Here is a 27534-nt window from a genome sequence, read left to right as displayed (position 1 = left end):
AATAGAATGAGAGAGGGTGTTTCGTAGCTGCAGTTATCGTTGGGGGCCGGAAACTTTCCACACCAGCTGTGGGAGTATGGTGTTCACCGAGCGAGACATGTAGCATTGAACAAGGTCGACCACTTGGCCGGCCAATATAACATGTGAGATGCAAATGAGGAAATTTACTTACAGCATCAGAAACCGGTTCGTCCTTAAAATGACCGCGAACTTGCGGATGTGAAGCCATTGTGACCGTCATAGAAGGGGGTGGATATGATGCTATGCACATGTCAGTTCGACGTTGATCTCAGTCATGTCATTTGACACTTCGGTGGTTGCAGGCAAGCCCGCGTAGTTAAGTTGTCCGTCATGTGAGCAACAATTGCGTGGCGGCGATTTGAGGCAAGAAACACGCCAGACACCAGCTTTCCGCTCCAGGATTTTTGAGCACGTCCAATAACCGGGACAATCATGCCGACGTTGGGCAATTTGTTGAAGACAAACTTACGAGTGGGTAAATATTAAGTCTTGACAGCACAGACGTTGGGCCGCGAGCTGCGCGAAAAGCTACAGCTCGTGTGCAAATCTGCCCTGAATCAGGACCCGAATTTGAAGCCGAGACCACCTTCGTAGCATGCTGTTAGCAATATCTCTAAGAGAGAAATAATTTCAATTGTCAATAACAAATGGTGAAGTTCTCTGAATATTGTACTGAAGCTCAAGATGTCGCAAATAAACACACGCAGTCTGATTCCATGCGGCAGCAAACAGCATAGGTAATATCAATGCCGCCTCCGAGGGCTATGGATTTGATCGTGCCGTAAAAGATGGAATATATCTTTGGGTCCGAAGCACAGTGTTGTTGGAAAGCGCTTGTAACATTGGCGCGCATACACGTACCTGTAGGCTGTCCTGAAGCTCTGATGCCAGGAATCAAGAGATGGGATGCGGTCAAAGAGTTGGTCTCGTGAGAGAAGACAGGGTTCTGCCTGTTTGTCAAACCCTTCGCCACGTGTGCGGGTGCAGATGGGATGTAAGAGCTGGATCCGCACGAAGACTAAACGTTGTCTGCCTTTACATCGTTTTAGCCCAGTGACTGGAGACAATTCCAAATGGGCTGGAGAAGCATTAAGGGTAGACGGAGAGTGAAGGGGGAAAAGACAAGAAGCAGCGGACACTTGACGAACGCGTCCTTGTGCCGATCAATCACAACACACCACCACAACGGTTGAATGTGCTGCAGAGCAACTGTGAGTTCATGCACGTCGCCCTCGAGTCCGCGGGTGCTACTCCGTAACTCGGCACAAAATGTGGGAAACAAACATGTACATACCTTTGGCGGGGCTGGCCGATACCGAGAGTCGGGCAATCGTGTCTGGCCAGAAATATATCCAGAGAAACGGAGGAAAACGATTCCTTTCAATGCCAGCAAACGGTCTAATCAGACAAAGAATGTTAGTCTGAAGTGCATGTGTGTGGAGGGATATCCATTGAGTGACGACAGGGGTGGCGCAATGCCAATATGTGAAGGGTAGTATCTCGTGCCTGGACCAGGGTAGAAGCAGCCCAAGGAGCAGAAGAGAGCAGTGGCCGCCATCGGAGTCTGCACCGACATGCCATACATGTTACTGAAAGCCTCTCCAAGCCTTCACGCCTTGGAAGCAACGGGTCGACGATTCCGACAAATCGGCACCAGCCCCAAGCTCGACGCCGAGGCGGATAGGACAAGGGTCTGGTCGGTTGTGGTGCAAGGGTGGGGGGCTAAGAATAATAACGGATAGTTTGTCTCTGAGCTCGACCTCGGACAACGTCCTAAATGAAGAGCTCGCAGCCATGGCCGCACAAAATTGCGGCGCGCAGAGCGAGGACTGCAGACTGCAGACTGCAGATTGCAGATTGCAGACCGCAGACCGCAGACCGCAGAGCAACGTGCAGCATGCACAACAGCGACTCGGGTCCACCGTACGCCTGCACTCGCATCGCCAGCGTCTGCGGCTGTTTGTAGCCAGAGATGCCATGCAACTGCAACGGCGCAACCGTGGGCGGCGTGGCATCGTCCTGCGCCGGACCGTTCTGTGGCATTCGGTACTTGGAGCTCTGCAGAGCCATTGCGCGCCAAAACAGCACCAGACCGGATACCAGCCATGACGTCCAAGCGACTGGAGAACACGAAAGGGGCGGGGGGTTGATAATTGAGCTTACCGCTTCTGGAGACTGTTAGGTTTGACCGTCGAGCCGGTTGAGCTTGGCAACTTCTGTGATGCAGGGGTGGAGACGTTGACTGTTAGTGGTGTCAGCGGCCAAAAACAGCACTAAACATTTGGACCGGTTGACCAGTCGACCCTAACAATGACGGGCGGCTGGGGCAGGCACACCAGACCTCAAGGAGACACCAATGTTTGGCCAAGCTTGGAGCAACTGGAACCCTGCCTTGCCTGCGGCCCAAGGGGAGGGCTCCCGTACCTGACAAGCCCACGACGCTTTTCCAGGCGTTTGGGTAACTGCCTAGGTAGTGGGGAGACCAGGAAGCGACCCGCTGGCGCAATGTATGCAGTATGTAGTATGTATGTGGCCGTGGCAAAAAGTAACTGCACGATCCCTAGGTTTTGGGTCGAAGAGCCTGGAATATCGTCGTCCAAACCGAGCGCGTTGTATAAGTCGAATGCGGTCAAAGTATCATCGAGTGCCAACGTGTTGATGGTCGCGTATGGTCAAAGATCCAACACTGGGGGAAGGACGGAGTGTTGGGTGATGGGCAACCACACAAATTGGTGGCGCTCCAGCTCGTTCTTGGTTCACGAGCTCGCAGGTGTCAATGCCGTTGGTGCGCCGAGTAACCAGACAAAGGACGAAAATGGTTGACAGCAACTAGCAGCCGTGGCCAGACGCTACTTCGTACAGGTCTTTGGGAATGCTGTTGAGGAAGAGTTGAGGCCGACGTGACGAGGGTGACCTTGCCAATGTCCCAAAAAATTAAGAAACAATGCCACAGTCTGCAACGAAAAAGCCGACCTGTGGGGAGGAACGCGAGCTGCTGGCGGGCTACCTGGGTGCTCTGCGGTGGCTTCGCCGTTCCAAGAGCGTTGATTGTTGTCGCGATGAATACACACCGACAGGGCTGCTTAATCGAGGTTCACGGCACGCGTTTGACAGCCTCGGTGTGTCGAGTCTGATCGCAAGTTTTGGAAGAAGACAAAAATGGCAGAGAAAAGATAGCGTGGCAGACAAAGGTGCAGGGATGAGTCGGGCTTAGGAAGGGGGTCAGTCTACAATGGATAATGACTTGCCTTGGCTCTGACTTAGCCGCACTTGACTTGAGCAATTTGGATTTGGCACTCCGTATCCGCATCTCGATTCTCCAACACCCATCTATCCATCACTTGCCAGTATGATGCAGAGGCATCAAGGCGCCCAAATTCGTCATTCGCATCTAGTACTAGGGGGCCTAGGGGCTCAAGGCTCAGGCACAAGGCTCCACGTTCAAGGCTCAACATTACAACTCGTCGTCTGCTATTACCCAGAGTCAGCCCCGGTCAGTCCCCCTCCCGAATCGTCTGTGTGCCTTTTCATCAAGACCCAGACGAGACATCTCTTTCGGGTAATTGGGTCCAAGTTATTTGAGGACGTGGGGATGAAGAGGCGTAGTCGCGTACGACAGAAGGGACGCAGTGCCGAAACGCCACGGTGTCGGAAAGGTCTGGTTTTTGATTCATCTTTGCCAACACTGACGTGTACATTTTACATCCGTACTTCGCGTCTTCGTCCTCATCCACGCACCTACCAGCACGTGCTAGCCCGTTCACGCGTCTCTGGCGACAAACACAATCGGCGAGGTGATAAGATATCGACATTCTTGCGGGCCAACAGTACATCACATGTACATGTACATCCATCCATGTCGGCCGGGGCCATGCAGGTGGAAACGGAATTACCCATCGACGATGGGCAGGGGTTGCCCATCACAATCTGTGCAAACCCACAGGCATCTATTGATCATGGCGCAACATCTGGCCGTGCAAGCCGTGGTCGTAGAGCCATCGACGCATGGCATGGAGAAGACATGACAAGGTACGGAGTATCATGGCAAGCTCACAACCACCAATGTCAGAGCGCAGTCTCGAATTAGCCTGCAACTTCAAGTACTCCGTATATTCTTAGCAATGTGCGGCCGAGATCAGCCAGCAGCAACAAACGTTTGATGGCGTGGGTGGCGCCGGTCGCTTGACTCAGCACAACGGGATCCAGGCACTTCAAGAGACTCTTTTGCACATTTGGGGACTAGGCGCTCGCCGAGATTCACCTAGTTGGGAGTCGGTATAGTTGGCATTTGGGAGTTGGGAGCCCAGCGCCATATTGCGCTGGGGGCATTTGAGAGCAGCAGATATTGGTACCCTACCGTGTAAATGGAGAACGGAGTGCCGTCGGTCGGAACCACATTTCCGCGGGAAGCGTAATTGTGCGTACTTTGCTGTATTGTGCGGAGGAGATACTAAGGATACGTGGTAAACTTTACGAGTCGGCATCTCTTCCTCTTTCGAGTGCAAGCGATTGAGTAACTATCCCGTCCTACGGCGCCTGCCAGGCGCTGATTAACGATTGATGATCAGCCAACGCCCCATTCCGGAGCAGGGACGATAGCGCTCGCATTATTACGGAGAGTTTTACGGAGTAGGATGGAGTTCAACTGGCAGACTTCATAAACCCACAGTCGCTGAGTCACGAGAATTGGGAACTGCTTAGCTCCATGAGGCAAGTGGCGCCATTTCTCCGGGGTTTAAGACTATCACGGAATTACGGGACATGCAGTCTATGCACGGGGTATGGCAGGATGTACTGCGAACTCCTCAAAGTTCCGCATCATACGGAGTACTCGTCTGTAGAAAAAATTTTCTCCTTCTTCAGCCGATAGCACATGAATTAATTCGACCCAAAGGGAGGGGCATGAAAGGAGAATGCTAATGCTGGACCCGCACTCATGAGCATGTCTCCATTCTTTATCGCAGCTGGCCAATGGGCCGGCGGCCGACACGCGGTGCTCATTTACGACTCGTATAGTAGGCGTGCCTGCCGTCCTTGTCTCCGCTCCGCACTAGTTGCCTGAGGCGTTTGAGCCAGCAAGACGTCAAAGGAGGAGCACTTGAGCGTTTCGAGCAAAAGTTAAAAGTTCTTGTTCCTGGTCCTGTCCTGTTCCTGTCCATGGTCCCCGCAAAGAACGCCGTTGCGCAGTCCGACAGACGCATCTTTAGAACCGCTGCCGTTGTCCACACTTGGGCTAGTTTCCATCGTCAATACAGCCAGGGTTGCATGCATCAACCACGTCGACTGTCGCGCATCTTCGTCTGTCAGATGGTCCCCCGTTCCCGCGACCAGGGCCGGGGACAACCGCCACTGTCGAGCACAGGGGGGCAGGGTCGTGCTTCATCCACAGTCTTATTCTAAGGCGGAGGGGCTGGTCGGGTGGCTGGTGGGCAAGCGAGTTGGCCAGGCATGGCCAAAAAGCCTTGACACCTATTCACCCACACCGCCTAACGCTAATCCAGGACAGCACGAGGCATAAGCCGCGTACACGTGGAGTCGCAGGTTGTCGAAATGTCGAAATGCTATGGGCCTTCGGGCGGAGTGGCATGGCATGGGTACAGGCACCGGAGCCACCGACGAACAAAGAACGACAAAGGTACTGCTCCTGAAAGAAACAGAGCAGAGCTACTCCGTACTCGATATAATTTCAGACGCGACCATTTCAGCGTCATGGCAGGGCCGATTCAGGTATATTCCTATTGAACGATATGCCTGTAGCCCCTTTCTTGGGCAGCCTGTCAAGTGGGCATCCTTCATATAGGGTAGGTTTTCCCTCTCTGCTGGTTGCTCGCTTCGAGTATTTTGATTGTCCATAAAACCAGCCCATCTCTAAATATTGGCTTTTCCTCTTTGTTCTTTACTCTAGGGGCCCCGTGGAAGTAATTGCCTTCCCTTATACGTTCTGGCGGGAACATCCATTATAAGGATGGGATTTCTCACTGACAAATTGATCAAACTAGATGGGAAGCCGGCTGCCCGTGTCCGAGTAACCTGTGGCTCGGCATCAATGTCATAATGCGAGCTGCACCGTCTGCCGGTGTTGATGCGGTCGCCATTACTGTTTATTTTCTGCCCCAATCACCCCGCAATTGTGTTCGAGAGGTCGTTGGGGTACCGATGTAGGCCATGGAAATGGTCACACAACGGGATGGTCCCTTGGGTTGCTCAACTGACATGCCTGCGATGCAAGGTCGACTCCCTTGACGCACGTTCGGGGGGCGGCCCGCGTGTAGGGCTGACGAACTAGAAGCACATGCCGAGTGAAGACATTCCAACACCATGTTCGACGCGGGTGCCCTGGTCCCTGGGCGCCTTGCGTTGCGCACCTGTTATCGACATGGCATCCCCACCGTTCCAGAAGAGTTTAAAGTCGCAATGGGATGTGAGCTACTGGCGCACATGCGTGCGGAGAGCAAAGCAGCCCGGCAGGCAAGGATATCGTGTAACATCATCCCCCGTCACCAGTGGACGGAGTTGCACCCTTGTCATGTTCGGAATCAGTCAAGGCCAGCGAGCCGGGGCCCAAGTTTTGCCTAGGGGCCCGGCAGTGTTCCACAGCAGTGGAAGCCCAAGATCCTGCCAGCCTGCCCACACAAAATGCCTGATGAGTGCGGGAGTATGGAGAGCAGAGCATCTACATATTATATCCCCTCATATATACAGACATCACAGATAACTCGGTAACGGAGGTAATCAAAGGATAAGAATCGCAAATACGGATATCGAGTATTCACCATATGACACTCCATACTTCTCTGTCTAGTGCCTTGCCATGGGCAGCTCTGGTCTGCAACGGTAGTCATTCCCTACCTCTTTTGAAAAGACAACATACAGATTGGGAGAAAAGAGCCAACTTGTTGCCTCTGTACAATGATAGCACGAACACCCGAAGCCTAGGTCAAAGCAATTGTGACGGTCAGACATAATGCTACATGCCCCATCGCACACTACATTAAGCTAGGCACTAAAGTCTATTTTGATTTAAGATGTGACGACCGGAGATAATTAGGTGGATCTGGGCTTGAAGCACAAACGTCCAGAAGCCGCCATGTTACCAAGCATGATCCTGAATCTCCTCAAGGTTTCATGAGACCACGAAAAAGCTTGTTAGGGCAATTGAGGATACGACTGAGCTAGTTGGCCAGAAAATCACAAAGAGACGCGACAAATTGCAGATCACAGAGATATTATCCCGAGAATCCGAGAACATCTGTGCGGAATATTCGATATTAAGAATGCGACCACAAAACGTCCCAATCGAATGCCTTGGGGTAGTTGAACGACCCCATGAGGCTAGAACCTGCCGTGTCTTTTTTAGCAGTACCTATTCAATTCGCGATCCCATTGTATGTACACCAACTACGCAAACAAACCCTGAGTTGGCTAGTTGACAAGCGTTGATTCTATAAATATCTTTCAGTAATAACATGGCACAAAGCTGCGTATTGCATACACAGCACATTGGATTCGGGAATCCCTCCTTCCGATCACCTCACTAATGTAAATTGCAGGATTACCAGACAGGTCGAACACGGGCATCCGAATGGCTTATCGATGCCGGAATCATATGAAAGCGGCTTGCAGGACATCCCCTGAGGTGCACAGAGGGCTGGGCATGCCTCAGAATGCCCCTTGTACTCCCTCAATGTACAATACGTTGTTTACGAAACAGACTCGCATCAATGAGTGCTCATCTTGGGGCTGTTTTATCCTGTCACCACTGACTGGACTGGGCTGATGTTATCAGATTCTGAAGGGACGTAAGCGACACTGATTAATACGAACAAGGTATGTATGCAATGTTCAGCCACAATCATCGCATGACCACGGGTCTTGGTAAGTCACTACCTGGTTAGCGTTGATATCCCGACGTTGTACCCGACAAGGCTGTCCATATTTTTGGCTAGGACGCATATTTCCGGCATAAAGGGTTATATTGCACACGTGTGGAAGCTGCAGACGACCATAACGTCAAAATCCGGTTGCCAATCATGAGAAAGCTTGTGGTTGTAAATGTCTAATTTTACTTCATGCAGTGATCCTTTGACTTTTGGATTCATCAAACCGAAGCGCAACCGTGGCCGGATGGGGGCCATGAATGGAGCCGGAGCATCCACACACGCCCGATGCCATCCGTTGTGGGACATCATCCTTCGGACTTGCAAAACTTAGCCGTCGCCTTTGCTTGGTGTAAATTCACCCAGGCATCAGATGTCTCCATCACCAAATCCAGAAACAGGATGACTGCGAGCCAGGATACATGGATCGTGTGTTTTGTTTTGGGAGAGAGGGGGAGAGGGGGGGTTGGTTCAGCAGATCCCTGCTGAAAGCACGCGAGGAAATCTCGCAATGGAGGCCTTACAGCCTTTCCTTTTCCCTGCCCCTACGAATTGGTCAGTGACATACATAGCTGGAGACGACGGTATAGGGGAGCGCTACTAACACCAACTATTTTTGTTCGTTCTTGGTGCCGTAGTTTTAGCTGTCGGAGCACTCTCTGACAATTCTATTCCATTCTTTGTTTTGGCTTTTCAGAATCCGTTACATATTGCAGTTGAAGAGGCCAGGCGGATGGTGCCTTGTCGTACGGATAGCGTGGGAATACTACAGAGAACTTCATGCGGGTATTTTCTCCCTGGACAACTAACTGGGCGATCATGGGCCCGTTTCATTGACAATTATGCGCCATAACCTCACACTTCAACACATTGCATGGCGTAATATATTGACGCATCCGGTTGAGGTCACGCTCTATAATAGCAGTCTGACACACTGGCAGGCAAATCGCGTTCAAACAGAACATTCCTGCTCACCTGCTATTACTACTACTTATTCTCGACCCGGGCGTATGTATGTATATACTACATGGAATTTTCTCTTCAGCCTCTGATCAGGCTCTGCTGGCAGAATAGACAGCAGCGTGGGGAATGAGAGAGGTGTTATGTATGCCATACAGCCAATCAATGGCGATCGGGGAAGCTCAAAATCAACCCGGGTGGTGCAAAAGACAGCAAAACGGAGGGCGTCCAAGTTGTAACTGCGGTATTGTATCCAAATGTCTCGATACATACTTATGTACTCGGTACTTGTGGATACCTTTCTACCTGGTAATTACACCCTGGCAGCAATAGGGCAACTGAGTCTCAACGAGTCGATGGCCCAGTCCTCCACTGGTCTTCGAAGACGCGGCAGATGCCATTGGTAGGCCGAATCGTCGCGCGATCGCGATAAGAAACGCGACCAAACGATGAAGAAGACAAGCAATGATGAAACCGCGCTGATGGCGCCCAAGGGTTGATGAGACCAGGGGCGGCATTGTATTTGTGTCGTGTTGTGGCACAGCCAGTCATCTTCTCTGTCTAGTGACAGCAACCCGACTGCCACGATTCCTTGCACAATACTCCGTACATATTATTGTATTGTACAATTCGGATGAGTTCTTCGGTATGGATGTGTCTGGTTTGGTAATGCCGAGTAACCACAACCACCCCATGCCTACCTCTCCCATGTCTACTGGTACTACTCGGACCCGTAACTGCAATATGTGCCACATTAACGGACAGACGACAGATGGGCGAGCGGCTTAGCCGCTTGATCGCAATACTTGACAGGATATCTCGTCGTTGGGCGAGCTGACGGCGGATAGTTGTGGTGTCAAAATGTCAAACACAAGTTGTTGAGTGCAGACAAAAAGCACAAAGTCATGGAAGGGAGGGAGATTGGCTCCGCGTTGCAGCCTGATACCTCCAACACACGTCGACAGTCGGCATGGCCCTCGAAACGTCAGTAAGTGATAAAATGCCTCACATGTGACATGAATACTATACCGAGAGTGCTATTTTTATATAACAAACAAGTGACGAAACTTGACAGGCAGTAGTACATGATAGTACTACATACTTGACCCAAGCACATACACCTACCTCGGTAGGCATGTAGTCTGCTAGTGTACATAGTATGTATGTACCGCGTTCTCAATTTGCGGCACATGTCCATGCAATGCAAGCAGTCCCGTCTGTGACAATTACTAATAGTGTACAGGGCCATTCTCGGGGGTCTGGTGAAGTTGGCAAATTGGCAAAGTACAGACGGAGTTGGACGACTGCCACATCAGGACGCCGACGACAGCGACGAGTGCTCGGATCCCCGCCCCTTTCCCCCGAGTCCGCAACAGGGATCTTGGATCTGCACCATCGAGGCAAGGCGAGGTGGTGATGAGAACAGAAGGTTGGTGGTAGTGGTAGTAGTACTCCGTACTTGGTCGTTGCAAGGTGCGAAAAAATGGGCTGAGGGCCACAGGGACGAGCAACGGGGCGACCCACATGTTGCCACTCCCATCCATTAAGCCCGACGCTCGTTTTGGGGGCGGGAAGGGCGTCCCGAGGGTTGCTTGCTTCAATGTTGGTCCAAGTTGTCGTTTGGCTCCTTATGCGCTCGCTGTACTCCGTACATATGTATGTACATACTCGGTACGGAGCCACGCATTGCAATTGTCGGTCAGGACGCCCTCGCGCCAAGCCCCGAAGGGCAACGGCTCTGCGGCGACAATGAGGTGACGGTTGGACCTGGTGGCACATGTGGGTGGCCATCAGGCTATCCGTGGATGAGCATGAGCCATGGCTTGGTCAAGATGGTGCCTCCTCAGCCACACTGAGAACTCGCTTCTGGGACCAGTTGGAAATGCCTGGTGCTTATTAAGGCCATTCTTGGGGGGAGGACGACTACGTACTGTCATTGGGCCGGTTGTGTCGAGAGGACTTTGTCCTTACCGCTTTTTATCACGTTTGTACTTGTTGGTGGTGGCGTCTGCATTTTTGCGCTCCTTAATGTCCGACTTCCGTGACCGAAACAAGTCAGTTGAAGCGGCGGGCGGTCGATACTGGTCGCGCCGACGAGTTGACGTTGGCTGATAGAGAGAGACCAGACGCAATCCTCCCAGGCAGGCCATGTGTGTGCTACGGTTGGCTAGCGATGGCTGTCTCCCAATGACCAAAGTGAGGCGGATTCGTTTCAGACAAAGTTAGCTTGCGCGGGATGTTCAACGTCGAGTGCGTCCCAATCTTATCCCAGGGCACCAGACTACTAGTCTGCCAGAGCCCGAGTCTAATGGAGATTACCGACGCCTTAGGAGCAGCTAGCAAGTAGACGAGACAGGCAGGCATCGGTTCTTTTGGCTTGTTCTCCATGGACTGATGATTAGGCAGGGCAGCATCAACGCAGATCAGACACCACCCACCACCTGCTATCGGGGGTGGCCAACCCCGGGTCTCTAGACGACTTTTGCTCTCGTCTTGTCTTTTTTTTTTCTATTTTTTTTATGTAAGCCGACTGTGAAGCAGAAGAACAATGGTACTCGGTAGAACAGAAAGAAAGAAAACCTGAGTAGCAATGCATGTCTCAAACGAGCTTGACCGAGGGGGGTTGTTTGTTCTACCACGCCGAATCCAAGTACAGAGAGTATCTCGTTTGCTATTCCATTTTCTTTTCCCTTGCCTCTTTTCTTCTACTCTCAACACATTCGCGCAATGCATTTGAGGGGCGTGTATATACTTACGTATATACCATGGCCCGAGGGGGTTTCCTCGCTGCGGGCTTTAGCTTGCGCTGGCCTCCCTTGCATCGGGATGATGCGAGATTCGGCCATGGAAGATTCGAGAGATGACGTGTGTATGTGTGTACGTACAATACAATGTTGAAACGGCCAGCCATGTGCATTGCTGTTTCTGTATTGAGCAAGTAGTTGTCGTAGTAGTAAACAAGTCGCACGTCACGCCCCCCCTTGTCCTGGGCACCGTCGACGAGGGCACGTAGTATTTGGTGTATGTATTTGGTGCAGTAGTGGTATTCCATTCTCCTTCTTCTCCTTGGTTCCCCCTTGTTGCGCATTTAGCCGCTCATGTTATTTTTTGCGCCGATGGGATGGAAATTGCGTCCCATCTCCACATGGCCAAGACAGATCATGTCGTAGGTATCCGGCATCCGTTTGATCGCTCGGGAGAACCCTGCTCGAGGGGACAGCACTCTCAAACATGATCTGTGACCTAGTTCAGATGAACTCGGCATTCGTGCATGGAGACGGGTGAAATGAGGGCGTCGTTGCGCCGTTGCATTCGGGGGGAGCGAAGGGGGGGGGGGATTTCGCTGTTTTGCATGGATGCTACCGCTTGGCGCGCGTTTGAGGTCTCTTCGACGGTTTGTTACTAGAAATTTAAGCATGGAATGGGCGTTGCTACAATAGACGTTGAAATTTTCAATGCTTGATGCTTGATGCTTGCATGGGCCCCCCCCTTCCCCCTTCTCCCCAGGCCACGTCGTGACCATGTCGTGACCACGTCGTGACCACGTCGTGATTTAAGGATGGGCGTCTTTTCTTTCTTTCTTTCTTTGTGAAACACGATTCCCGATGGTCCCTACGAGACGGAGCCGGGAAAATGGCTGGCGAGGAATCCATTTTGCTGACCGGGTGATTTTGCCGTGTGCCATTGGCAGGGAACCTGGCTACCGAGTTTCTTTCACGATGACGCGCAATGGGTGGGCGTGATTTGAAAGCACCTCGACATTTTTTTTTGTTTCCCTCTTGGCCGAGTAGTACTACCAGACTCTTTTCCTCCCGGAAACTAGACGGGGGCGAAAAAGGCTATTTCGAAATCCACCGTACCATGGTCTTGTGCGTTTCCAAAGAGGACCTCGTATCCATCCATCCGCCATGTCTCATTCCCACGGCCCTTGGTACGCTTGAGCTCGACACAATGTGCGACTTGACGATGGGCGCAAACCCCGTGGGCGGAGGGTACGCGCTTCGGCTGTCCCCACGCCTGTAGAAATTGTAAATCCCCTTTTTTGGTTCTACGGCCGTGGGATGGGGTGGCACCAAAGGCGAGGCAGCGTCAGGAATACGGGACTTTGTGCAATGTTGTACCGAGGCACACACTCTCTGTTTTTATTTGGGTGGTTTGCCGGGGAACCGATGGCCTGGGAGGGAAGGGAAGGGAAGCTGGAGATGAGACGAGCATGGGCTGTAAGCTTGTGTGTTTGGAGTCGAATCTATCCGGTGAAGATGGCGGGTGTGCGACGCCTCAACGTGAGTGGTATCGTGGATGCGGTTCCTTCTTGATGTTACGAGACTGGTGGTGAAGGTACAGCTAATGAGATGATATGGCTGACGATGTTTGTCCGTCATGTGTTTTGAGCAGGAAACGCCAGCACGCTTGATATCAAGCGTTGGCTCATTGCCGTTGAGGCGCATATATATACCGTCTGCGGTGGGATGTATTTGCCCATGGACGAGTACACGCCGATATACCATCATGTAGTAAGGAGCGCGATGGCCAAGTGTCTGGCCTGGCTGGATACTTACTTTTTATTTGCCTCCGCTGAACAAAGGGTAAATACATGTGCCGAATGTAATTTCCATTGCTTCCATGCTGTTGAACCACAACCTTCATCTGCCCGCTCGCACCTCCTCACTCAGCGTCCCCCATCGCTGAATCTCCCCGATAATCCAACTATTCAAGTACTTCTGGTCCTTCCAAGCATGCAGGCTAACCTCGACGTCTAGATGCTCCTCGCTCGCCGCCCTCGCCACCGGCACGTTCTGGGACGGGACGCCAATGTAATACACCCCGCCGTCCGACTCATCACTCACCACGTCCCGCGCCGTAAAGACTTGTCCAAAAATCTCCCGAGACCTGCCAAACTTGTATGATACTTGGAGGCAGGTCGCGGGGAAGATGGGGTCGCGTCCAGTATTCGCTGACGTGGTGAAGCCGACGCGGAGGTCGTGCCGGCGTGACGGGTCTAGAAAGCCCCGAGGCGTAATGTCAAATGACGGAGCCATGGTCTCAACTGCAGAGCTTTGATTCTCTTTTCCACGGCGAGAGGAGTCTCTCCTGACGCATGTCGACGTGGGAAGCTAAGAAAGCATGGTGCGCGGTGGCTGTCCAAGTCAGAAGCTTATCGTGTAAAATACTACGCGGCTTGAGCTGACTGGGCTTGTTACTCAAGAAAAGTCAACCGTGTGCTGACAGAGGGAATTCAAGGACACAGCTTTGCTTGTGTATGTATGTCTTCCTACGTTTGGCTCGTCTTTGCAAATCCCTCTGCTTGGGCACCGAAGCCCGTGTCGGGCATCATCACACTTGCCCACGACGCGAGAATCGCGTCAAGGTGTTCATTCCCATTGCTGTGAGCATCGCGACGACGGGACAAGGTTCGAATGGCGGCGCGGTGTGCGAAATATCACGGTCTGGACTCGACTCGTGAGTCAGATGGCCTTTTTTCTTTTTGTACGCCGCGGTTGCCTAATCTGGGGTCGAGGCACCTTCCCTTGTTGGGGTGGAAATAGGCAGCGCTAGAGTATTTCCTGCTTAGCCTTGTTGAATTATTGAATTTTTGCTTCTCTGAAACGCGCTAGCAAAATTTGTGAGAAACCGGCATCATTCTGTTATTTGTTCATGATTGTGAGCTTGTCGCGTGTGGGAGGAGAGGCGTGTGTTGAGTCTGTTGCTTGGGCAGACTAGTTTGGCGTTGGGGTCAAGACACGCTCACGAGCACACGAGCACACGAGGCTTTGCGTGTGATGCTTGGTGATGAGTGTATGTACAAACGCTGGCTGATTCGTCTTCTGATATTTGCTGCGTATCTACATGGTTCATGAACCATATAGGTATACATGTTGCTTGGTTTCCAATTACAGCCTTGTTAATACGTGTTGAATGATAGACTCATGGTAGAATCCTGCTAGTTATTCAAGGGGAAATTCACCTACATGAGCCTCTGCATATTCAAGCGGGCGTAACCTGTACCAAATCACTGTTGGGCGAAAGTGACGAATATCCGGCCATTTTGCTCGAGGAAGAGGATGGCGCTGTCCCCGGAAGGCTGTTCACTAATATACATGTAAGCCACAAGTTCATCACTGCTGTTTGGTGTTGATGGATATGAAAAGACCTGCAAAACGTGACGTGTCTTGCTTCATGAGCCTCAGGTTCTCCGATGAGCCAACAGATATCCAACAAGTGGATGGCGGTCTATCCAAAGCATCTCGAAGGAGCAAGCAGCCAGCGCAAGTCGTGACAAGAGCAGTGCCCAATGTACTCACCATGGTTATCCTGAAAAGCGTGCCTTTGTGAACCAAAACTGGGATATTATCCGCCGTATATATCAGGACACAGTATCTAGTCTCACGTAAAACAACCAGCCACACCTTGAAATCACGAAGCTGCTTGTAGAAAATGGCCCTCATCTGTTCATGCCCAGCAGCTGGTTGAACCTGTCAACTTTCCGCGAGTGTAGATCTATATAGAAATTGTACGCCAACATACTCTCTTTAGAATACATTCATCATCTCCATTCACGCCCGGCAGCCAGTCGAGCTTGTTCACCTTCTGTGAATGTATATCAATACAGAAACCGCAAGTCGACATGCTTCAGAATACATTCCTCTCCAATCCGCCAAGACAGCGCTGCCTCTTCCAGCACACGGCTAGCCAAACCTCACTTGTCTAGGGATACCAGCACACAAGCGCCTGCCCGCGCCTAATTCCACGCATCTCCTGTCCTCGAATAAGCTCGTGGACGACGGATTCGAACAGTCCTGGGCGGTCCTGCAGCAAACGTCTGCACACCAGACGCTTCAAACGTCAGCAGGCTGCTTGGGGCATATGGAGGGTTGGCTTCTTGACACGGCACAACTTGTTGATGGTTCATGCGGCATCAAGCGGGCGCGATGTATACGTTTTGCAGCACCATCAGGTGCGCTCGAAACTCAACTTTTCCGGGTGGTTCATGGAGAAACTTCGAAACCTGGAGCGGAGGTGGTCAAACAGCCTTCAATACTGAAATAAAGCCAGATTATTGGTGATATAGTACACGCACCCATTGATAGGTCTGTGCTCGGAAACAGCTGCAAGATACGTGCGTTCCGGGACTGTCTACAGAGAGCCCCGGAGACTCGCGGGACTAGAAAACTCGAATCTGGTCGCAACATGGCACCGTGTTTGACTGCACTTTACGCCGTAGAGCTGCAATGGCGAACATGAAATGTTTGGGAGCAGTTCTGAAAACTGCGTCAAGGGCAGGTAGTGAATTTGGCTCGATCGAGTATTTGCCAAGCTTCGTGAAATGGTATATATATCGACACCTCGACTTTAATGGCTGGGGTTTTTGTATATTGAGTCCTTGGGATTAACCCCGTGTCTGTCCCGCCCAACGCCTGCAGCTGAATAGAAATAATAATAACCCACCTCACTCCGACACCTAGGCTACTGGCAACTATTAATCGTGACAATGGTATGTGGCAAACCCTGTGAGTTGTGACCTGTACTCCGCGTCTTTACGATCATTTGCGGCCGGTGATAACTACTACAGTCGCCACCTAGGCACTTGCCTCCGCCTTGTCACTCGACGCATCGTTTGGCTTCTCAGATTCCTTTCCCTCCCCGGAACCTGGCGGAGAGTCTTCTTCTACAGGACCGTCACCGTCGCCTTTTGACGTGTTGGCTTCCGTGGTTTCGGCCGAGGCTTCATCTAGCATAACGTCCTGTGATTCATCGTCGTCCTCTTTGACCTTCTTGGCCGGCTCCCCCTCCAGTTCCTGCTCTGCCTCGCGTTTTGTACCCGTGCTTTCGGTGCTGGATGTGCTGCTTGCGTCGTCGTCCTTGGCTTTGGCTTCTTGCTGGGCGTGTTCGTAGTCGTTGTCGTGCTTACGACCAACGGCTGCTTCGACGTCGATTCCTTGCATCAAGACACCGTCTTCCCCCATGTAACTGGTCGTCACTCCCTGGGGCCCTGTGTCACCTACGCCAATCTCTTCGGGCCCGCGTGCGTGGGGTACTTCCTCTTCTTCTTCGTCCATGTCTTTGTCGTCTTCGTTTAGTGACTCTTGATTCCTATTCAATTGACTGACGGGGACAACGCCGGCACGCTGTTCCTGGCGGAGGAGTTCGCCTTGAGTGACGCCGCGTGCGTGCCCTGTGGACGGGATGCCGTTGACACTGACTGATACGGTTTCGATCCTGCCCATGCCGTTTGGTCCATCGATTGTCTCTGTGCTCTCGCTGTGGATCTGTGCTCCTGCTGAGACGGGTACATCTCCGTTGCCCTCGGGGCTTCGTCTCGTCAGCCACGGGATGGGAGTCAGCAGGGCTCCCCCCAGGGACTCATCTGTGCCCAGCGTCGGGAGCGTGGGGTTACTCCATGACACGGATGTAGCAGGACCTTTCTCGTCGCCGTTCAGTTCCATGCTCGACATGTCCGGAATGGCGGGCGGCAAAGGGTATATATTGGTACCGGATGTAACTCGAACCACTCGGTCGACAGCGTGTAAATACGATGCGAGAGCCCTGTAATGTGCCCTGGGCTCCAATATCAGCTCTCCCAGTCGCTGGATCGTGTGCGGCGCATAGGACTCGAACGTCTCGAGGTGCTTCTTGATATCCGTCAACATGTCCTCGATCTGCTTTGGCAGTTCGCCCGGGGCAGCAGGGCCGGGCTCGGTTGGTTTATCGTCAATTGAACCTTCTTTATTCGCCTCCCGAGATGTTGTGTGCTCTAATGGTGATGAGGGCAGCGGGGAGAGCAGACGGTTATCTAGCGTCGCAGGGCGAGGCGGTGGCGGCGGAAGGGTTGGTATGGGGAAGTCATTGCGCGCAATCTGCATCAGAATTAGCCCAAGTTTGCATATGTATACAGTTCGATGATAGTTGAGCAAATGATACCTTGTCCAACCGCGCGATGATGGCGGCGCAGAGGATCGGCCATGTGCCTCTGATCCAGGTCGTTAGCATCCAAACGGGTGGGGATAAACCGAAATGAGCAGGCGTGAGCATAGGACGTACTCCTCAACCGGATCGCCTGCTGCGATCTTGCTCAGAACTTCGCTGCCGCTGTCCACCTCCATTGTGAAGCGGTGCGTGAGGGTATCTCTCAATAGAGCTCGGACAATGGCAGTTTGCGAATGTCGTCAAGTGGTTTGGCTGCGGGACTGGTAACTGGCAATGTGGGGCGGTCTCTTTGACCAACGAACTGCAGCTGGTAACTAAATGTTGTACTACACGCTACTCTGTACTACTAGTACTACTAATCCTAGTACCAGATAGAAGCCAGACTCCCTAGGAATCCATAAAACCAACATTGCGGGAGAGCGCAAGCGGCGCCACGCTCACCGCCCTACCAGAAGATTTCGTTGTCTTTTCCCTTGAAAGATGTGGCTCATTCGCAGCCACCAACTTTATACACCAACTTTATACTAGTACCACCTCCCTTTGGAGGAAAAGGAATTATCAAGCAGAAGGCCATCTGCACAAACGATATTAGACGCTTAGCAGAAGTGGTCGATTGGAGTACCGCCATTTTACTTTTGGATACTCTTTGTCGGCAAATATTGGGAGTACTAGATGCGACGTGTTCCTGCCATCTCCTGGGCCGTCTGCAGAGGCGACTTGTAGTGCCAATCAAGGAGGAGGATTCATTGTCTGGATGTCATTAGGCATGGACACTTTCATGGCGGCGTCGCCTTGGCCCCTGATAACACATGTCTTATCCACAGCTTCAGTTTTTGATAGAAGGTACTCGTCAGAACTCCTCAGATCTCACGACTGAATGAGATTTGGACCTGCAGTTGTTGCGCCAAGTGCCCCCAGCCAGAGTCACGGGAAGCAAATATGCCACAAAAAGCAAAACCGAATGCTTCTGCCGCCACACGAGAGCAGCATGACGAGATGGATCCGAGCACAATCTCGGAGTCGGTCTTATTACCATGTCGTGACGTCTTAATTGGATCAATGGCCATGCCGAAACAGACACGCATTTTCTTTGTTTTTCACCTTTCGAGATGCGTTTGTCGATCTCCCAGTCTCAAACAAGCAAGGCGCGTCTTAAAATAAAGCAAGATACGCCATGCTCCGTACGGAGTACCATGCGGGCTTGGCTAGAAATATGTAGTACATACATACATATGTATGTATGTATGTATGTACATATGTATTGTATGCTTGCAGGGATGCCGGAACAACCAGCCTTGTAACTACAATTTGACAACTACCACAACCTAGGTAGAGGCAGGGATGATGAGAGTCGTTGAATCCCTTCGCTGGGTCTAATGAGAGAAAGGGCAGGCATCTTCGCCCCATCGCAAACAGGCACCATCACCATTTTACTTATTCCGATGCGAACTTTTCTTCTGGCTGGGACTGGTAAACTATGCACAACGGCCACTGCATAACAGACTGCAATTTCGCGAACCGCGTTTTTTCCCCCTCCGTCTCCATTATAGTCGCTGTATTATTATGGCAGTGGCACGGAGTAAGCTGAACAAGGGTGAAGACGCCAAAAAACGCTCGTCTTAATGCATACGGGCACGCTAATTGGCCTGGTTGGTTTTGGATCGTGTTTAGCGTGTTCGTCTTCAGCCATAGACCAAAGCACAGGAAAGAACAGGGAACCAAACAATGTGAAATAGTCTGTGCTTGTATGCGAATGACCACACCGTCCCTTCAAAACGAGGGCTGATCGTTGACCATATTCCTGCGGGAAGCAACAGTACTACTACTAGTTGATTCAGCGCAGAGATGCCGTGCTAAATGGGCTTGGTGTCGCCGTGCCCTTGCAACTCGACGGTAACACAAATCCTTCAAACAAGTCATTCGGTTGTGGTGGGTGGTAGATATATACATACTACAAATAACGTCACTCCTTACATACGAACCAGGCGCAGGAGAGGATTCCTCCCTTGGAGTGCCAAGAAATTAGTCTTCCGCATAAAAAGACCCCAACCGTGATTGCGTTTGGCGGTCAGTCTGGAGCTGGCTGGCTATCTCGGCTGACGAGATGTCTGAGCGTCCGTCCCCGGCACCACACGGTCAAGCTGACAATGGCCACAATGGCGAAGTATACACGGCAATAACAAGGCAGTCTTGAATTTGGGGATACAACAAACCAACCACAATTATAGTCGGCGGGGTTGAGGTACGTTATCAGCTTTGGATCATGTCGGCCGAATGGTCCTGGGTCGAGTCGTAGGGCTGGCTGGTAAGATACGGCGCAACAAGGGCAAACAAACTATGACCGACTATTTAGCCGCCATCGCATTGTCTCTTCCCTCTTCCACAAGCACAGATACTAATCACTGCAGTACATGCATGAGCATGTACTGGCCAAGTACTCACCGCCCGGCCACATCGGCGATGGGCATTTCCTTGGTTGATGACAGTAACTTTCCGCATGAAGCATGAAACGCCACGGCCGCGCAACTCGGCCACGCCGTCGGCGGAGGCTAGGTCTATTAATCATTAAAGGCATGAATATCGATGCTGCGAGAGATGAACCAGCTGACGGAAGCCAAGGATGCTAAAATTGCGGAGAAGAAGCTTCCGAAAAACTTGCGTCGACGGACAGGCGGGACAAGCGCGTCCAGTGTCGTGTTATCAGGGTCGAGGATCGAAATGCGCCGCTGCGCTGGTGCCCGGATTTTGTTGCTGTACAAATGTTGCATTCGCTCTCTGCCATGGCATAGCCCGTGGCGCAATCCGAGGATGCAGCGAAGGACCAGAAAGGAGGTCATTAATTTGACAAAAGTTGCCGTGACAGGTAATTTGGGGTCCTGGCCTCGAGGTCGACCCAGGCTCAGACGCCCAGGTTGTCAGGTACACATGTACATCCTCTCCCGCACTGCGATGCGTGTACCTGGCCGCCCTTGTCACGGCGTCGAGGGCATCAAAAAGTGGCTTCCCGTGACACAGGTAGGAGGCGACATGGGCCACATGGAGGTAGTAGTACCTGGACTGGCACACTGGCAGGCGCGACGAGCCCACCTGCCCGCCTCGTCATGTTCCTGGCTTGGGACCCGCTTCAGAACATGGAGGGATGGGGCACGACGCAGCCTCCCGTCCTCTCACCAATCTCACAATGCTCATGTTTGCGCTGGGTAATGTCCCGAAAAGCCATGCTCGTCCTGTAGGCCTCCACAGCTACCTGGAAGGCTGGCGGACAAGGCCATTGTACTCCGGACTCGATAGCCAAGGTCGATGGGGTATGGAGTAGTAGGTGCCATCTAATTTGCCTGGTGATTCAATCTCCCTCCCTTGAGGAAGTTGATGAAGCGGGCTCTCGTTCAAAATCAGACTCCTTCCTCGAGATCTGACGTCGCGAAGTTTTTGTTCCTTCTGCCTCTTCTGCTCCTTCTGCTCGGTGTTGTGCGCCCCCAACGCTCCTGCCCCACGAGAAAAGCCGACCGTAGGTTGCCAGCTCCAGCTCGCTCCCGTAGTTGCGCTCCGAGCTCCAAGACTTGACTTGCTCAAAAGTGAGGAATCATCGGCCTGCCCGCTGCCGACTCACTTGCCGGTATATACTCCGTACAAAAGTTGACCGACCTTCTGTCATCCGTGGTGCTGTGCTGTGCATTTGACAAGTGCTGCGCAGCTGGGAGAAACAAAGCAGCACCGGCGATCCGACCGCGTTGACAAGGCGACCACGACCGATCTGACCAGACAGCTCAACGGCTCTTCGTCGCGTTGGAGTGGATTGCAGGCCCCGTTGAAGCCGCCCGCCCGCGTTCTGGCTGCGCTCCACCAACCAGACACATGCACCTGCAGTGCAGAGGCCACTGAAATCAAAAAGCCCAGCATCGAATGCCGAGCGCGAGCCTAGGCTTTCAAGTCACGTATCCAGGCAGCAAGAGTAGTAGTGTCCGGTGTCTGAGGAGACCGCCAACACGGGCCAAAGAATTTGCGCGGATCAAACGAATCCTTACGAAGTCCAAGCAGCGCACCTTGGTTGAGGACATTGAGCCTTGCGAGCGCGTCTGCCGTCTCCCGTAACGCCGCCCCGTCAGTCGCCCACTTCTTCCATCGACCACTCGACCACCCGGCCATCGCCTTGCCCACCACCGGTCTGGTCACCCGCCAGTCCACCACTCAGGGGCTCGTAACTTCTGGGCCTCGACGTTCGACGAAACAACAAATCGATAGCCCGCGACTTGACCGCTGAAACCATGAGATAACGGGGCCTGCATTTTTGGCACAACCACAGACCCAGATTTGCTGCGAGTCTGCTCTTGTTTTTTTTTTTCGTGCCTGCCTCAGCAAGCTACGCTGCTGCCCTTCGTTCTGCTGGTACATTCATTTGTCCCGTTGAATCCCCCTTGTTGCCTCCCGCGCGTCAACGCAACGCTACGCAACGCACCTCTGCGCCGCGCAGCTGACGAACCGGCTGAACCTACCACGACACCCAAGTTGGCTGCTGCGCCACTTGGTTGCTCTGCATCAAGGCGCTGTCGTCTGCTATTGCATCTTACAAAATAATTGTTGCGCCTTCGTCGATTGATCGCCGCCAAAACGGATTCTAGATACAACCTTCATCGCCCTTGCATCGGCCTACGGCGCCGCTACCGAGGCCAGTTGCTCTTCCAGCCTGATACGCAGTGAAAGTTGGGAACATGTCGTCGGCAGCCCTACAGTCAGCTCCCCATCAGCCAATCGCTCTGCCTTCGCCCCCGGTGCCTTCTTCTAATCGTCAATACGGCTCACCACACTCTTCCCCCAGCCGGGAGCCATACGATGCTCATCAAGCTGTAGCCTCGTCGCCCTCCTCGAGACGGCCCCCTTCTCGCAAGACGAGCGGCGGCGGCGGCGGCGGCAGCGGCTCTCCTTCTGTTGATCAAACCGTACCAAGATCAAGCCGGCACAATACTTCTGCGCCGTTACCACAGGAGCATCGTCCCTCCCGGTCCGAACGCCCGGCCAACATGCCTCCAGTCGCTCCTCCTCGGACGTCTTCTTCCACTCAGCAACTTGCGAGTGGCCGAAGAATTCACCATTACAACGACGCGACCAGCAGCTCCCCACGTCACAACCAGGTGGAAGGGCCACGGAGTGGCTCGCGTGGTGACCCAAATGGCTACTCGGATCCCCCGAGGAGCAAAAGAAGCGCCAATTCCCACCAGCCTCAGGACCAGCCTCGCCCTTCCAGTAATGCAGATGAGAGAGCTGCGGAAATGACAATACCCATCCGCAACAACCCGACGTCGAGCTCGAACTTCGTACACGATCCTAATGACAACTTCATCCGGGTAGTCTCCACTACGGAGGACTCGAATGGCCCGGCAGACTACCACTCCTCGTCGCAAGATCATCAGGATGCTGCACAGCCACCTGTTGTACCTATGAATGCTCCAACCGAAGAACGTCGTGGCGGCCGCAGCCGGCATGACCATAGTCGCGGCCATAAAGGAACCACCAAATTCGGAGACTTCATTCTGGGGAACACAATTGGTGAGGGCGAATTCGGCAAGGTGAAGTTGGGCTGGAAGCAAGATAGCAGCGTACAGGTATGAACCAGACGGAATCACTGCTGCCCACTGTCAAAGCCTGAGATGCCAAACTGACTTCCAACCCACTAGGTTGCCATTAAATTAATAAAGAGAGACACTGTTGGTGGTAACCCTTCACGACTGGGCAAAATCCGACGCGAAGTCACAATTCTGCGAGGCGTGCAGCATCCTAATATCGTTCGATTAATAGACATGATAGAGACCGATAGATACATCGGAATCATCCTCGAGTATGCTTCCGGTGGCGAACTTTTTGATTATATTCTGAATCACCGATATCTCAAAGACCACTCAGCGCGCCGCTTATTTTCACAACTAGTTTCTGGAGTTGGCTACTTGCACAAGAAGGGCATCGTTCACAGAGATCTGAAGTTGGAGAACCTGCTGTTGGACCGTAACCGAAACATCATTATTACCGATTTTGGCTTTGCCAACACTTTTGATCCCAACGACGAGCTCACAGAGGATGAAGAGTCTAAGCTGGGAGACCGGGATAAAGTTAAGAGACTGGGTCTGGATAAAATCAAACCCAATGGTATGAGAAAAGGCGACCTCATGCAGACAAGCTGTGGAAGTCCATGCTACGCTGCGCCCGAGCTCGTAGTCAGCGACTCCCTCTATACCGGCCGAAAAGTTGACGTCTGGAGTTGCGGTGTCATTTTGGTATGTATCCCGCAACTGTTTGCTTGTCGACCCTTTCACGTTCCGTGTCAATAGTATTAATTCTTCCCACAGTACGCCATGTTAGCAGGCTATTTGCCATTCGATGACGACCCTGCGAATCCTGAAGGCGACAACATTAACCTGCTCTACAAATATATAACTAATACCCCTCTCACATTCCCCGAATATGTCACACCGCACGCACGAGATCTACTGCGTCGAATTCTAGTTCCAAACCCCCGAAGGCGAGCCGATTTATTCGAGGTCGCTCGCCATAGCTGGCTGAGCGAATATGCGCATGTTGTCGAGTTCATTACCAGCTCCACCACGCTGCCCTCGGACGTCCAGAATGCGACCACGGCAGCCCAGGAGTTTGCCGATGCTCCTATAGTGACGAGGAGCGCCTCTGTACGTGAGGCGCCGAAACACAAGTCTCCCTCGCAGGCTGGTGTTGGCGGTCTTGCCAAGGCACATGCAAAAATTGACCAGGAGGCTGAGCTGGCCTATCGCACACCCAAAGATGCTAAACGCCGAACCGTTCAGGTCGAATATGTGGCACCGACGACGCAAACACAACGTGGAGGTGACCCCGTTGTCTCCCGGCCGCCAGTGTCGCTTCACCGGGACTACGACGACGTCCGCCCAACTTCTTCACGAGACAAACCCCTGCCTCAGGATGCTCCAGATGTACATGGCAGATCATCTCAATCTAAGCGACCGCCAAGTGCTCATACCATGACTTCAGCACGTCCGCGTGAGGTTCGTGCCGCGACGGACAACGCCTACATGTCTGGAGCTTCGACTGCAGCCAGACCTCAGACTGGAGGCTCTATGCAATCAGCTGCCTCAATGAGCCTGCAAGCACGAGGCAGCTATGGACAGCCTGCCCCACCAGCTGTAGCAGACACTAATGTTCAAGGCCGTATACAGCAACCTTCGAATCCCGACGACGACGATGCCATGGGCCGAACAAGCATGAGTGTGCCGCCCAAGTTTGCTAGAATGTCTGGCTTCCACGAGGTGCGAAGTAGTGAGGGGAGAGGCCATAAGAGATCAAGCACGATAGGAGATATTGGTTCAAAGCTCCTCGGTCGTAGTGGATCCGTATTTGGCGGCCGAAATAAGAAGAAATCAGAACAGCAGCAACCTGAAAAGTCGAAGAAGTATCCTCCTGTGAGCATGACCAATGCCATAGCACAAGGAGAAGAGCAAACGGGCAGGCCGTCGGTAGATTCCAAGACGTCTCGTCGGTCATTCTCCTTGGGCATCGGCAAGAAGAGGAGCGGCAGCATCGCAGGGTCCCAAGGCTCTGGTGATAAGAAGGAAAGGCGGCGGTTCTCTCTGCTGCCGGCCTCTTTTTCATTGAAATCGATTGGCCTAGGCAAGGAGTATTCAGAGCCTGCCTCATCCGAGGTTGGATCTTATACGGACTTGCCTATTCAATCAGGCCGACTAGATCCTCCGAGAAGCGTTACCGCCCCAGGGGATGCAAGAGGAAGCACGCCCTTTTTTGACAATGTGCAAGAAACAGCTAGCTCGAGTCCTGTCTATCACCAGCGTTATGCCTCGGCGCAACTGGACAACCGTCGACCCAACGCAATTCCTCCATATATGCAATCCGGATCCCCCTTTAACAGCGGATCTGAAACGTCAGTAGAGATCCGTCGTCCGCCTACGGAGCCACAGACGAGACCCCACAGCCACGGCTTCTCTGACGTCGAGGGCTACGACAATAAGCGAGCCACCAGCAGCCGGGGACAGCGAGGTGTTTTGCAAAAGAATCACAAGCGATTTACAGATGCCTATGACCAGGATGAATATAGGGGACATGAGGGAAGCAGTGGGGCCGCGAAGCGAGTCATGGATTTCTTTAGAAGACGAGGCAAGGCTCGAGGTGGCGATGAGAGGTGATGAAGAGTTTGGCAGATTTGAAAGGTGTCGTTGCAGGAGAACGTCAGCAATTGACGGAAACGACGAGCAAGGACATTTCTGGCCATGTTCAGCGTCGGTTTATCCTTTCAAGACGGTCTCTTGACCAGCGAGCACTTGGCGGGTGTGCAGCACAAGTGCGCCACAGACAGTCGCCTCTTGGCTGCTTTTTCTGTGCTCAAACAGATTCTGCATGCAAAAATTGATTTGGAGAACATTTCTGGAGAAGTGCTCGCGGCTCCTCGTGGCGCAGGGTGAAGACATAGCGTTGTGAGGGTCTTTTTTTATCTTTCAACTCATAATGCCTCGAGGCTAGTTTGGTTTTGTGTTTTTCTCTGTTGCTTGGCTGTTGGTTTCTTTACACGTACTTTGTTTCCTGTCTTTCCTTGATTCTGTATTCCTCGCAGAATGATACCGCAATATTATGCCCGTTTCATATCTAGAGGGTCCAAGTAATGAAAGACCAGATGTGGATGTACATGAGGGGTGTAGACAGAATGCGACCCGAGCCTGCAGCACTGTAGGCGGCGAAGAAGTCAACGGACATATATGGGAGAAGGACCGATTATATCGATGGGGGGGGGGGGGGGGGGGGACGCCTTTTGCGTGGTATACTTGTTTTGAAGTGTTGTACTATTGTTTCCTTTGGGCATTGCTGGAGCGAGCAGTAACATTGGTGCTTTTATCGAAAGGGGTTCGATGATGCGAGGAGGGCTGGAGCGGACGGTTTTTACCCATAGTACAGAAAATCACGGCGAGATGAAATTGGTCAGATACGTTGAAAAGGCTGAACTGGTTTGTCCCCAAGAGCTGTGTAACCAATGCTACGGCTCTTGACGTATTGATCAAGGATATGCCCTGCCAATGACGCGCCACTACAATAAATGCATGCCGGACTCTTGGTCTCTGACTACTTGGTTTTTCCCGCACTCATTCTCTCTCGAATGATGGTCTATCCGCATCTAGGATCTGATGACTTGCATTTCCCTCGGCCAGCCCGGATAATCGGCAACGTCAAGTGGTTATTTGTCTTAAAGTGGGAGAGTGGCATGCATGGTCAGTGTGCACATTGGAGTGAGTTAGCATGCCCGATACCGAGTCCGGATTCTCAGGGATTGAATAAATACGCTTTACAATTCACACAGGGCGATAAAAGATATTCTGAATCGTATGCTTTGAAGTATCAAGTGATTGCCTGTCTGGTGTTCATGAATGGTTGTGGCGAAGACGGCGGCTCGGCGTACGTCAAAAATGCACCACGGGCGAGAATACTCGTGCCGAAGATATGAGTTAACTTGTACTTGACCAGTTAGATAGGCAACTTGGTATTTAACAGGATTTTGCACAGCCGATGCATTCTTGGTCTATCAATGCTACGTCATGGTAAAGACTGGTGTCGTGCTCACCGACGATCAATTGCTCTTTCTTGGACAAGTAGCATCCCCGGCCCAATGAATGCAAGATGGACTGTGGACGCAATGACGTGCTGCGTTTTCAATCACGCTGTACTCGACGCTCCATACGGAGTGTTAGTAGTGATGATTGATGGTTACTGG

At 52.3% G+C, this 27534-nt stretch overlaps 4 protein-coding genes across 4 annotated transcripts; 1 reads left to right on the top strand and 3 right to left on the bottom strand.

The window, feature by feature from the left end:
• Positions 1-1794: 1794 nt before the first annotated feature.
• Positions 1795-2091, bottom strand: MAA_10939 (uncharacterized protein; the record flags this gene model as incomplete). Its single annotated transcript, XM_011412885.1, has 1 exon — positions 1795-2091. One exon carries the CDS (start codon positions 2089-2091, stop codon positions 1795-1797), a length of 297 nt encoding a protein of 98 aa, XP_011411187.1.
• Positions 2092-13501: 11410 nt separating this feature from the next.
• Positions 13502-13897, bottom strand: MAA_10938 (uncharacterized protein; the record flags this gene model as incomplete). The annotated part of the gene is made up of 1 exon (XM_011412884.1): positions 13502-13897. One exon carries the CDS (start codon positions 13895-13897, stop codon positions 13502-13504), a length of 396 nt encoding a protein of 131 aa, XP_011411186.1.
• A 2538-nt stretch (positions 13898-16435) lies between these two features.
• On the bottom strand, positions 16436-17959 carry MAA_07432 (Protein phosphatase 4 core regulatory subunit R2; the record flags this gene model as incomplete). Its single annotated transcript, XM_007825430.1, has 3 exons — positions 16436-17713; positions 17778-17826; positions 17898-17959. 3 exons carry the CDS (start codon positions 17957-17959, stop codon positions 16436-16438), a joined length of 1389 nt encoding a protein of 462 aa, XP_007823621.1.
• Positions 17960-22492: 4533 nt separating this feature from the next.
• MAA_07433 (Ca2+ transporter) lies at positions 22493-25960 on the top strand (the record flags this gene model as incomplete). The annotated part of the gene is made up of 3 exons (XM_007825431.1): positions 22493-23383; positions 23456-24049; positions 24122-25960. The coding sequence occupies 3 exons, from the start codon at positions 22493-22495 to the stop codon at positions 25958-25960; spliced, it is 3324 nt and encodes a 1107-aa protein (XP_007823622.1).
• Positions 25961-27534: the final 1574 nt, after the last annotated feature.

This window comes from Metarhizium robertsii, assembly GCF_000187425.2.
Source record: "Metarhizium robertsii ARSEF 23 chromosome Unknown MAA_Scf_3, whole genome shotgun sequence".
In the NCBI taxonomy this organism is placed as follows: Eukaryota; Fungi; Ascomycota; class Sordariomycetes; order Hypocreales; family Clavicipitaceae; genus Metarhizium; species Metarhizium robertsii.
Note: the sequence above shows the minus strand (reverse complement) of the source record. Positions and strands in the feature narration are given on the sequence as shown.